We start from the raw sequence: 14260 nt of genomic DNA on the forward strand, positions 1-14260 counted from the left end.
GGCATCATCACCCTTATACTGCATCTAAGCACACCACACATGACACTCAGCCAGTGCACCTAGGTACCCCACAAATGATACTGAGCACGTATAGTCATCATCACCCTTATACTGCATCTAAGCACACCACACATGACACTGAGCCAGTGCACCTAGGCACCCCACAAGTGATACTGAGCACGTAAAGTAATCATAACCCTTATACTGCATCTAAGCACACCACACATGATACTGAGCCAGTGCACCTAGGCACCCCACAAATGATACTGAGCACGTAAAGGCATCATCACCCTTATACTGCATCTAAGCACGCCACACATGATAATGAGCCAGTGCACCTAGGCACCCCACAAATGATACTGAGCACGTAAAGGCATCATCACCCTTATACTGCATCTAAGCACGCCACACATGTTAATGAGCCAGTGCACCTAGGCACCCCAATAGTGATACTGAGCACGTAAAGGCATCATCACCCTTATACTGCATCTAAGCACACCACACATGATACTGAGCCAGTGCACCTAGGCACCCCACAAGTGATACTGAGCACGTAAAGGCATCATCACCCTTATACTGCATCTAAGCACACCACACATGACACTGAGCCAGTGCACCTAGGCACCCTACAAGTGATACTGAGCACGTAATGGCATCATCACCCTTATACTGCATCTAAGCACACCACACATGACACTGAGCCAGTGCACCTAGGCACCCCACAAGTGATACTGAGCACGTAAAGGCTTCATCACCCTTATACTGCATCTAAGCACACCACACATGACACTGAGCCAGTGCACCTAGGCACCCCACAAGTGATACTGAGCACGTAAAGGCATCATCACCCTTATACTGCATCTAAGCACGCCACACATGTTAATGAGCCAGTGCACCTAGGCACCCCAAAAGTGATACTGAACACGTAAAGGCATCATCACCCTTATACTGCATCTAAGCACACCACACATGACACTGAGCCAGTGCACCTAGGCACCCCACAAGTGATACTGAGCATGTAAAGGCATCATCACCCTTATACTGCATCTAAGCATGCCACACATGACACTGAGCCGCACTGGTTTTTAGTTGTGCCTTACAAATCTAAGAACGTCACAGTCAAGGCCACATTACTAAATTTGATTTTAAAATATTGTTTTTACATTTTTAAATAAGCAAATTCAATAAATATTAGCTTACAAAGCATAGAAAATAGTCTACATGGAAAACTGACTTCACAGTGCAAAAAAAATGTATCCCGCAGCTGGTCAATATTGAAAAAGTGTGAAATTTCCATAAACAAAACAGTTAGAGCAACACATTCTGAAATCCTGGAATTAAGGCCCTGATTCAGAGCCACTCGCTATTTGCGGTCGTTCGTTCTAAAACAAGGGGTGGCTATTCAAATGAACCGTTCGCTGTTTGCGGTCTGTTCACGCCTCTAGGTCTGAACGAGCGAACAAAACTTGCGTTCGTTTTTTGGAAAACTACGCCCCCTGGCCGCTCGCATCCTACGTCATGTCCGCTATTTATTAGATTAATCGAGTACATCGACCAGGGTATGAACTGCTCGCTATTCTTGGGGTTGGTTTTTGCTACCACAATTTTGCGAGCAGTTCTGGCTATAAAATAACCCAGTGACGTGGTCAATGACGCTGCTGTTTTAAATATGCACACCCATAAAACGCCCGTTTTGACCTTTAAGCACGCCTGCGATCGGATCTCCACTCCCCGTTTTCAAGCACCTTCCCCTGTTACCACCCATATACGCCTCTTTCTGTCACTCAAATTATCAGGCATTCGCTATTTTGCGAGCACATGAATTTCGGCCGCACTGAGTGGTTCGCGCATGCGTATTACGATCCGTACGCATGCGCAGTTGGGCAAACATCGCTCAGAGCGAACGAGCAGCCACTTGCGTCCGGCTCTGAATCAGGGCCTAAGTCTAGAAATTAGGGGCAGTTGGCTATGGCGTCCATGTCTCAATTGATAGTGGTAACCATGTATTAGAGCCTAATAACATGTATGGTAGCATTCATTTTTTCTACACTTGATCTGGAAATAAATACTGTGACCTATTTTATTAAGTTTTAACGTAGCATTGTAGATGTGCAACAGAGCACTAGAGAAAACCCACGCAAATACATGGAGAATATACAACACCACACATATAGTGCCCTAGTCAGAGTGGAACCCATGACCCCAGCGCTGTAAGGCAGCAATGCTAACCACTGTGCCACTTGCCTTCCCCCCTCCCTGTAACCCATGCATTTACTGTATAGGTCAACTTATAGTATACCTATAAATTGCACTGTTCAGAAGGCTGGTTAACATGGTTCCCTATTAATGTTCTTTTGCTGACACTTGTGGGTTTATCTACGAAGTGTCGACACTTCTGTTATGCCCGGTATTTAAAAGGGCAGTGCTCTTACTAGCCGTGTCTTGCTAGTATAAGCAGTGCCCTTTTAAATATCGGGCATAAACACGAACAGAATATTGGGTTTTACAACCCGACACTTCGTTAATAAGCCTCTTGTTTTTAATCAACCCCGTTTTTTTCTATAAAATAAAGGAAGACGTATATTGGATGGTGAGGTATGCACATGATGGGTATATACTTTAATCACTCATTTAAGGTAATGTACTAACAGTACTTCTGGACTAAATGTACAGTAGTGAAAATGCAGTTGTCTAATGTTTTACATTGAATATTTTTCTCCACGGACAGAGTGCCTACAGAGTCTTCACTAACAGCACCTGCTTGAAGCACATGGTTCTGAAAATCCGCAGGGACGCTAGAAATTTTGAACGTTATCAGCACAACAGGGACTTGGTGAACTTCATTAATATGTTTGCTGACACAAGGCTGGAGTTGCCGCGTGGTTGGGAAATTAAAACTGACCAACAAGGAAAGGTATAGCCAAATCTGTTTTCCATTAAACTGAAGCACATATGAGTACTCCAGTGCTTCAGAGTACTATGGTGCCTTACAAATCATCAATAATAATGGGCCTAATTCAGAGGTGCACACAGCACCGATGTCTGCACAGTTGTGCGATTGTTTGCTACTGCGCCTGCACGAACCAATGTGTATGATTGTGATGGCATACGTATTTGCATACGTCATTGTTAGGACTTCAGACGGTGTCTGCGATCTAGGTGGAAACTGAGCGGTGACCTAAAGTGATCGCAAAAAAAGGAGGTGACATGGGCGTATCATGATGCAGCTGCGTTTTCTTTCCCAGCACTGCAGCCACAGTGGCCATATTTTGAAGAAGTTACAAGGAAAGCTGTGTGCCAAGCAGGGGTTGCATGCGTAGTCCATGTTGCGACCGATGAAGCATAGATGTTGGAGAGATCGGATCCACCAGCGCAGTTGAGCATTGCTCAGATATAGTAGAAAAAGGAGGGGGGTTTAACCTCCTATTGTTCCTCAGCACACTGAATAATACTTGCAACAATATATGAAGACTATATGGTCATAGAAATTCAGAGATATTGGTTGCATGCATTGCAAATACATGGGAAGCTGCTAGGCCACGTCATGGCTTCTCTGTCACTAGCAGTCCCTAACATTAAGGGGTTCACGTCCGGGGCGCAGTGCACCCCGAAAAACGTCCAGCCCAGGACCCCCCCAGGGCATCACACGAAAAATGGAAAAATAGTGACAGTGCAGTGTAAAGTATAGATGTGTAAGACTAATTAATAAGTGTTAAAAAAAGGTGTTAAAATATATATGAAATATTACATGAATAAAATACAAACATAATAGCTGAAGTGAAAAGCAACTATGTGTATTAAGTGGTGATGCCCTGAGGAGGCCCAGCCAGACCAGGCCCGGGGGCCCTACACCCAAACGCTCATCCCAAATGTAAAATATACCAATTATAAGGCCTCATGATAAAGGCACATATAAATTTTGTCAAATGTAAGGCCTCCTGATAAAGGCACATACATAAATGCATCCAAATTGAGAGCCAGCTTACCTGGGAGTCACCCCTGGGAACTCCAACTAGCACTACTAGAACCAGCATGCCCTACGAATGCTGGCTCCTTCATGCAACTCATAACAGACAAACAAAAATGGCAGCTGCTCAATCAATCTAGCAGTACTAATCAGGTGCATGAAAGGGAGGGATCATACTAAGTAGAAAAAGAAGGGGGAGTTAACCCCTATTGTTCCTCAGCAAACTGAATAATACTTGCAACAATATATGAAGACTATATGGTCATAGAAATTCAGAGATATTGGTTGCATGCATTGGAAATACATGGGAAGCTGCTAGGCCACGTCACGGCTTCTCTGTCACTAGCAGTCCCTAACATTAAGGGGTTCACGTTCGGGGCGCAGTGCACCCCGAAAAACATCCAGGACCCCCCCAGGGAAAAAGAGTGACAGTGCAGTGTAAAGTATAGATGTGTAAGACTAATTAATAAGTGTTGAAAAAAGGTGTTAAAATAGATGTGAAATATTACATGAATAAAATACAAACATAACAGGTGATGTGAAAAGCAACTATGTGTATTAAGTGATGATGCCCTGAGGAGGCCCAGCCAGACCAGCCCCGGGAGCCCTACACCCAAACGCTCACCACATATGTAAAATATACCAATTATAAGGCCTCATGATAAAGGCACATATACATTTTTTCAAATGTAAGGTTACTCAGATATGCAAAGTGGGAGTCATACGGAAGTACACAAGAGGAATGCTCAAGCTGACATTTGCGTATTTTCGCACTTGCGAATCCGTTAGCAGTCGCATACTACATACATCTCTGAATCAGGCCCAATGATATTAGGTCTATATTTAAAAACTTTTGTGGATTTAAGGTGAAATTGAGACACATTATAATGATTATGTATCTCAATTCAATAGTAAGATAAATTAATACTTTGCTAATCATCTGCATAATATATACAGTATATGTGAAATAAATGTCTTTTTTGTTTTCCAGTCCTTCTTTGTAGATCATAATAGTCGAGCAACAACATTTATTGATCCACGAATCCCTCTTCAAAATGGCCGCCTTCCAAATCATTTGACTCATAGGCAGCATCTTCAGCGGCTTAGAAGTTACAGTGCTGGAGAGGTAATTCCAGACGTCAGACTTTTCCTAAGATAAATAGGAGCTGATACAGAGCCTCAAAGTAAAAGTAACCGCATCTGTGGCCACATTGATCGCTAGAAGATAGCTGCGAATTTCATCCAGTATTAAAAATCAGCCGCACCTATATAGCTGTGCTGCCACTATACATGCGCTTGTGAGAGCCGATGTCATCACTATATTCTAGGTGCAAGATATCCATCTGAAATCCCTGGACCTTTGCATACACTTACCTCTGAATAAGCTGCAAGTCTGTTTAAATACCTGCAGCAAACCTTTGCTAAGTGTGAATGCCACATTGCTGCCCAGCTACACCCATTTAGTCACTACCAGTGGAGATCTGAGATGACTTCTGTCTGTCTAAATCAGGGATGAGGAACCTCAGGCCCGGGGACCGTATAAGGCATGCGGAATCATTTGGTCTGGCCCTCTGAGCTTTTTACTGCTCTCCTCATACAGCTAGCAGGGTGCCTAGAATGGCACCCTGCAGCCAGAATCAATGCAGCAGTGCCACCTGAAACGTCCTTAGGACGCTTCAGACGGCCACACTGCTGCCCTTACAGCTCCCCGGAGCATCCTCAGGTTGTGCTCCGGGCATTGCTTTAATCACCGGTGATTGTAGTCCTGCCCCCATGTGACATCACACTGAGGGGGTGTGGCCTGCACCAGGCCCACAAATAATGTTATATATATCAAAATGGCCCTTGGCAGAAAAGAGGTTCCCCACCCGTGGTCTAAATTGCAGTCTGTTACATTTAATACAGTTCAGTAAATGACAGTAGCTGGAAACTTGTTTTTTATTGGAGGCAGTTCAATAAGTTAATATAAAATAACAACAAATTTACTCTTACTTTGGATGAGCCATTCCTCATTCACCTGTATTGTCCAAAATTCATGGAGTCAGGCATGAAGACCTATTGGACTTTGGGCCTGATTCAGAAATGGACGCAGTAGCACAGCCGCTGCATCTCTGTACGCAGCAGATGTGCTAAAATATGCAAAGTCTGCAGGAGGCTGCCAGCTTCTCTGATCCAATACTGCGTCCGAAGACACAGTCATCAGATCAGTATGACCATTGTACATCTGAGTAACCCAGTCATCAGATCAGCGTGACCATCAGACAACTGAGTAACCCAGTCATCAGATCAGCGCGCCCATCGGACAACTGAGTAACCCAGTCATCAGATCAGCATGACCATCTGATATCTGAGTAACCCAGTCATCGGATCAGCGTGACCATCGGACATCTGAGTAACCCTCAGTTTATTCAAGAGGTCCAGGAAAATCACACTGATGGGGCTGGTTAAGCTGCGTCTGAGGACACTGCCACTGTCTTTGGCACGCCCAGAAAACGGGGCCATCACCTCCCCTGTTTTCTAGACCGCTCCGTGTCACCACCCCCAAATGCCAGCAGCATGCTAATCAAGATGCAGCGTTTTGGGCACTGAGAGTGACATTGTCGTACCAGATCTACAAATGTGCAGATCTAAAAACATTGCAGATGTGTGTAAACATCAGGTTTACGTACATCTCTGAAATAGTTCCTGTGTCAATAGGAAATGAAAGTATTGAGAAGACTGGAGTGACATGTAGGACTCAATGTGCACCTATGAATGGGAAGAGGTAAGGTGCCCGTCTACTCCTCTCTCTTCGGTAATGCCTCAATGTGCACCTATGCATAGGAAGAGGTATTCTGTGAAAAACTGTAAATGTCAAATCAAAGTGCAATCTACTAGAACTTTAGACATCTTTTGTTAAATTAATTTTCCTCACTAATATTCACCATAATTTGGAGGCGTCCCTTGCTGCTTCACTTTGCAAAAGGCTCTAACTTTCAGCAGTACTTTGTGTGGGAATTTATTGTCAGGTACACTGTGCCCAATGTATCATATATACAGTCTCTGCTTTCCTATAGTAAATGCATGTACTCTAAAATGGTATGTTTTATTCTGTTAGGCTTCAGAAGTTTCCAGAAACAGAGGGGCTTCTCTATTAGGTAGACCAGGCAATAGTTTGGTATCAGCAATCAGAAGTCAACATCAACAGGAAACGGTACCTCTAGGTAAGTAACCCTGTATACTTTATATCATGCAGATAATTTACTTATAAAAAAAGATGTCCCCTTTATAGTAGTATTTAGCCCTCTAACCAGGCCCGGATTTACCCACAAGGCAACCTAGGCGCACGCCTAGGGCCCTGCAAGTCCCAAGGGGCCCGTGGATGGGCCCCTTTTGACTCATGGGGCCCTGGACGGGCCCCTTTTCCCCAAGAAATCTGGCCGGTCAAAATGCTCCCAGAGGAGCACTGTACGAGTACCACGTGACATCATGATGTCACGAGGACCCGCTTATAGAGTCCTGCTGTGGTGCCACTGTCTGCATTGTCACAGAGTGACTGTGCATAAGAGGGAGGAGGAGGGTCACCGGGTCCTCTGACCAGCCCCATCCAGCTCCAGCCCACCCCCAGCACAGCAGCCTCTGCCACTGACTGCCAGGCTTGCAGCTTGCCACCAGCAGCACACATCGGCGGCACCCAGCGAGGAGCAGAGGGACAGGCCAAGGCAGAGTCTGGCTGAGTGAAACAGTGACTGAGGATCCAGATCTCAGGGAATCACAGCAGCCAGGCAGGTAGGGTCAAGTACTGTGCTATTCTCAACTACTCTAATATAGACTGAATTATGTAGGATTCATTTTTTATGGTAGATGGGGTCTGGGAAGTGGACAGGACTGCCTTATATTACAAGCATATAGTAATATACATTATGATGATCATGATATTATTAGTATTATTAGTACATCAATCCAGGATGATGGTATTTTCATGTTAGGTACTTGTAATATACTATAATGCAGTCTTGTTCACTCCCCACCTACCATTACAAAAGTAAATCCTATAGTGTACTTTAAAAAAAGGGTGGTGTAATGGTGATGACTCATCCCCATCATTGTACTCAGCTGAGCACAGTCACACACAATACTGGGCATGGCCACACCCCAACCCCCACTGCAGATGCCACCTCACAGCTACCTTCTAATCCTTAGCACTCCTCAGGCTTATGTGATGTATTCAATGGATAATGAGGAGTATAACCTTAGGGTATTAGGTTTAGTTAGGGATAAGGCATTACGGTTGGTATATTAGTTTGGGTTAGGGTATTAGGGTCAGGTTAGGTGTTTGAGTTGGGGTATTAGGGATGGAGTAGGGTTTAGCGGTTAGGGAGTTAGGGTTAGAGGTTATGGTTAGGTCAGGTTTGAGTTTAGGGTTGAGTTAGGGTCAGGATTAGGGTAGGGATGCTTTGCATGAATCAGGAACGCAAATAAAGTGCTGTGAATTGTTTGAGGGAGGGGGGCCCCAAACTGGTATCTTGCCTAGGGCCCCATGAGGTCTAAATCCGGCTCTGCCTCTAACACAGTACAATGTGCACACCGACTAACTTACCGGTATGTCATTCACATGCAGGACAACAGCAATATTATAGCTAAGCAATGCTACAGTATGTAAGGCAGACAAAGGAAGTTTATATGGTTGCATGGACGTCACACCAATACATCACATTCTCTTTTCACATTTGAAAGGGTGAAAAAGGAAAACGTCCCTTAATGCTATTGTTTTCACGACCACAGTCTTTACGTATAGTAAGAACTGAATGTACAGTACATGTATATATTGTAAACCAAGTAATTTTTATCTTTCAGCTTACAATGACAAGATTGTTGCATTCTTGCGACAGCCAAACATTTTTGAGATGCTACAAGAACGTCAGCCGAGTTTAGCCAGAAACCATGCACTCAGGTATTTGTCTTTTTGAATATTACAGAAATATGCCTTTTTGTGTACAGCATATAAATCTATTACTGTACCAACCGCTCATATTATAGGCTTCCTAACTCCTTCTCCTGTTCTCCAAGTCTGTATATGTATACAGTACATTATAGGGTTCTTACCCCTCAATTAATTCACATTACAACGCACTCCACCTGTATTAGACACCATTATTTTACTTGATTTTGTAATTAGACTTGCTAAGATGAAAGTGTAAGTGCTGACTGCCGGTGCATATCTCTCATAGTATCATAATGACAGATTACCATAATAGACCCCACAGCATGACCTCTTCAGTTGGATACAAAACGCTGTGATCCTAGATTTCCCACTTAATATACGATTGCAGTCACCTGGACTAGTTTATTGAAGGTGTTTCAATATAGGTGACTGCAATCATCAAGGGTGCCCATGGGGAGGGGGGAGGTGCTATTTATCCTAGCATTCTGGGTTTTTCGTCAATACCATATGACTGTGGGCTAAGTGTGGGAGTTTCCCCTTTCAAGCAAAATGATGAAGCACAGTTTAAGTGTGTCTGTATGTTTTTTGGGGATCAGGTAAGGGATGGTGCAGAAGATGTACATCAGTTTTGGAATAATGTCATTTTATAAGCCGCTAAATGGCCCAACTAGGCGATCTCGTGACTGGTCCATAACTTTGTCAATGTGCTAATTCAAGTGATCAGTGGAATAATGTTCACAGAATTGTTTCATTTAGTTTTGATGATTGACATCTTACAAATAAATTATGTTTTTCCTCTACATACTCTATAATTACTGTATGTTTACCATTTTACGGATCCATTATAGTTACATTTTATCCAATCATGTTACAGGGAGAAGATCCATTATATTAGGACAGAGGGCACTCATGGACTTGAGAAATTGTCTTGTGACGCAGATTTAGTTATTCTTCTAAGGTATGGTAAAATACTAACATTGTATATCATAAACCACCTGCCATAAATTGATTGTTTTGTGATTGTTGAGAGAGGTTTAAAATGTAGGATAAATTCTGTGACGGGGAGGTTGGCATTTGATGTATGTAAGTCATTAAAAAGCATCTAGATTATAGTTTTTTTTATCCGTAACTTATAAAGCACTAGCATATTATGCAGCTCTGTACATTAAGTGGATCATGATACGAATGCATAACTACATAGACATAAAACAAGATAAAAGAAATTACAATCTAAGAGATATGGGAAGCAATAGATACATAGGTAGCAAAATATCAATTGTAGGTAATGGGAAAAGTGTGTGTAACTACAATAAAGCTGATTACCCAGACGATATCAGGGCTGATGAGCCGACATATAGTATCAGCGGTACACATCAGAATGATATAATGAAGGACGGAACAATCCCTCTTTCCGTCCTTCATTACCATGCACAGAACCGTATGTGATATTGTCCGGTTAGCCGTGCAGCACGGTCGATCAGAAGATATTGCTAATGACCACGGGGGCGCACAGATTGCCCATACACACCTATATATCGTTACAATTTGGCCGGAAACGACATAATGGGCTAATATCGCTCCAGTGTACCTAGCTTTAGGCAGAAACACTATCAGTAACCAATATTAAAGGAGCCATTAGTGACATACATTTTGTTGCAGCCACCAGTGCTGTGGTACAGTTGTATTGAGGAGTGACAGTGGAAGGTGGAGACATAGAAGATGTCTTTGTAAGATCTTAAAACAGTCATCTGGCAACCATGATTTCCCTTCACCATTTATATTAACTGAACATTCTACTTTCTAGAAAGTGCTTTGTGCTGCAGAAGCACACTTATGGTTGTAGCTTTGTGGCTAGTAAATTATTTTGGCATTATGGTTGGACACAGAGCCAAGACATTTGTTCCCCATCTTCACATAAGTTGTTTCAGCAGCCTCTGTCACCAATAAGGCTGCGACGTTCACCACAGGAGGCACAGAGATGGCTTTATCAATGACTGTTAACTAACTTCATCCAGCAGCTGACCTAAGATTATTATTGTTATTAACTTTTATTTATATAGTGCCACAAATTGTACGCAGCGCCATACAGGGTAAACATAGAAAACAGTAACAGGGTGTGAGAGCATAATTACAATACACTATGACAGATCATAACATAAGTACATAGCAAAGGTACCATACATTAATATCACACCATAGACTGATAGGACAAGTAACCGGGGCAAGGGTAGGGTCACTCAATAAGGTTAGCAAGAGCATTTTTTATGCCAGGAAAATGCTGCCTGCTTTTGTATGTCTCACACCAATACTGGACTCCTTTTTTAATAAAAAATTTTCTGGGGGTGGATAATATGCAGAAGCTTTTGCTTTAGGCACAAAAAGGCTTTACTCCAGCCCTGTTTGTGATCCTGTACTCAACTTATATGTGAGGAAACACAGTCAGAGTTACTGAATGGGAGGAGACAAGGGAGCAGAGCACAGCACTGGTAACATGGATAGTACTGTGGAGGAACAAGATGGGGGAGGGCCCTGACTGTAAGTGCTTACTTACTAAGGGGGAGGAGTGAACATTTGAAGGGTGAACTGGGAAAGATATACGGTGGAGGGATAGACGAGAACAGTATCTGATTTTTAAGAGAGCTGGTATGGTTTAATAAAAAGGTACATTTTGTATGTATCACAGTAGATCTTCAAAACAACCTTGTTCTTGTCCTTCGTGTAAAGATGCTCTTCAATATTGATCTGTAATTTCCTATTTCTTTCCCAAATATTGGACTGTTTTATATTTGTGTAGAAGCTATTATGATGGAAGTAGGGCACAGAGCTGATAACGTCCTGACACTGGGTTGTACAGTATATAGTGAGCATGGGGCAAGGAATGGGGCAGTAAATGTTGGTCTTAGAACTGTACTATATGAGGTGAGCAGTTGATGTACTGGTCAAAGGACCCAGGTCTGTCACTACAATTAAGCATTAGTAGTCACTACAATTTTGCACATGTGACTGATATAAAGTGACACTAATAACATAAAGCATTTCTGGTGATCATACTGGATGCAGTCATATTGTCGGCAGACGGGATGCCGGGCGTCGGTATACCAATACCCGAATCCAGCCGCACGGCAATATGCCAACGCCGATATCCCGGAGGTGAACGGGATACCGATATCGGCAGCTTGAACCGCTGGAATCCCAATCGTAACTAACTGGCTCTCTCCCCGGGGAAGGGGGTTAGGTTTAGCCACCCACGGGGGGAGATTAGGGTTAGACACCCCCTGGGGAAGGTTAGAGTTAGGCTAGGGGAAGGGGGGATTAGGGTTAGGCACCACTGGGGAGAGGCTAGGGTTAGGCACTCCCCGGTAAGGTTAGGTTTAGAATGCAGGAAGGGGGGATTAGGGTTAGGCACCACTGGGGGGAGGTTAGGGTTAGGCACCCCCCGGTAGGGTTAGGTTTAGAATGCAGGAAGGGGGGGTTAGGGTTAGGCACCACTGGGGGGAGGTTAGGGTTAGGCACCCCCCGGTAGGGTTAGGTTTAGAATGCAGGAAGGGGGGGTTAGGGTTAGGCACCACCGGGGGAGGTTAGGGTTAGGCACCCCCTAGGGAGCTTAAGGTTAGGCACCACCAAGGGAGGATTAGGGTTAGGGGGGGTGAAGGGGGAGGTTAGGATACTTATCTACCGCTGTCTGGATTCTGCACCATGCGGGCTTAAACTGTCGGGATTTTAGCCGCCGGCATATCATACCGATTCCGATCATACAGCAGCATCCCAGGTGTAAAGGTAAAGCAACAGTATAAGTATAGCAAATAGGCGTCTATAGATGAGGTAAAACATAATTTTGAGCATTGGTTGTCACTGGTAGCCTGGGGCCCTAATTCTGCAGGACATGGGCCTATATGGTGTGAACATTTCACAGTATTTTAGAAACACTGAACTGTACATGCTGACATTTAGGGCTATACAATATGATGGACATTGGATTTTATCATAAGCTGGACAATTAGGTCTTTTATGTCCAGTATTTCATTTTTTACCATGCAATGCAAAGTATTCATGTTTTTATGAGTACTGTGCTAAATTTTACATATGAATCAACTTGGCAGTTGTGCTTTGTTCTTGTGTTCAATCACAATGTATAGTCTGGTGATGGAAATGTGTGCCTCTACGCAGGCATTCCATAATTACATTGACATTTACATTTAGTACAACTATTTGGTATTTCTAGAAGCAATAGCTGAATACATTGGGGCAGATGTACAGTGAGATCTACACTAGAGTGCACAGCATCTTTTGCATATAGTAGCTCAGCACATGCCCAGAAGACCATCTGTATTGCATATAAGCCTGTGCAGATTTGCATGATCGTGGCTCTTTGCTTGTTTGCGAAGACCTGGACAGGAGAAGGAAGTGGTTTCCTAACCTAGACTGAGTAGAGTAAGGGCATAGTCATGCAATTGTGAACACATGCAGATCAGCACAAAGATGCATATACAATATGTAAATATATACAATGATGCCAGTCACCACCACCAGTGAACCACTTGTCATTGGCTGAATGTGCTTTAATTCTGAGGTTATGACAAATATTACTTAAAATCTGAATATTTTTTAAAGAGTAACTTTTTTTAAAAAACTGTAAAGTTTTTCCTGTATGTTAAATTATATTTCTTTTAATTTTCTAATTAATACAATTCTTAGAAATTCCATGAAACATCATAAAATCAGCCTGCATACAAATCTAGAAGTGTTTCTTGGTATAACACACCATATGGGTGTAACTATTGTAGAATACCAGCTGGCGCAATGGGGACACAGAGAATAAATAGACTCATGCCCTATTTCTTCCACTTACATAATTCATAACCTCTATTGGAAAATACAAAAATCACTTTATGCATTGTACATCCTTACATTGCAAACTTTGCAGGTGTGCATGACATCATTCTGTTTCATTTGGGACCTGAGATAAAGGGTGCAGTGTTCCATATTTTCAAAATCGTGTTTAATCAGGAAATGTACCATTCTCAATGAATCCATTCTGAGTTGCTCTGAAGTGTTATCTAGTTCTCACAAATGCTTTGAAGTTCACAACAGTCTTTTGAAATGAACAGAGGTTGAGTTGTATAAATTGGAACCAATACAAACAGTGATACCATTATCTGCTGCATTTCCCAATTATGAGTCTGTGTTTGGGATTTAACACACTTCAGTTACATCCTGTGACACATTTGTGCTGGATAAGTCATTATATCACTTTACTGAATTATAATAATAAGGGGTTTTAGGAAACATATCTTAGCAGCCATATTAAATGATACAGTATGTCGTAGCTTCATGTAGGAATTAGCCATTTCATGAACTGGGAACCCATT

The 14260-nt window shown here is 42.9% G+C and overlaps 1 protein-coding gene across 3 annotated transcripts in view; it reads left to right on the plus strand.

The window, feature by feature from the left end:
- Positions 1-14260, plus strand: part of HECW1 (HECT, C2 and WW domain containing E3 ubiquitin protein ligase 1) — a 480815-nt gene that overhangs the window by 385617 nt on the left and 80938 nt on the right. For all 3 annotated transcript variants that reach the window (XM_088476052.1, XM_088476051.1, XM_088476053.1), the window contains 5 exons: positions 2729-2914; positions 4959-5093; positions 7065-7170; positions 8804-8900; positions 9766-9849. In XM_088476052.1, coding sequence (XP_088332178.1) covers positions 2729-2914; positions 4959-5093; positions 7065-7170; positions 8804-8900; positions 9766-9849 — 608 coding nt within the window. The remainder of the gene's footprint in view (positions 1-2728; positions 2915-4958; positions 5094-7064; positions 7171-8803; positions 8901-9765; positions 9850-14260) is intronic.

This window comes from Taudactylus pleione, unplaced genomic scaffold (assembly GCF_031769625.1).
Source record: "Taudactylus pleione unplaced genomic scaffold, aTauple2 ptg000181l, whole genome shotgun sequence".
In the NCBI taxonomy this organism is placed as follows: Eukaryota; Metazoa; Chordata; class Amphibia; order Anura; family Myobatrachidae; genus Taudactylus; species Taudactylus pleione.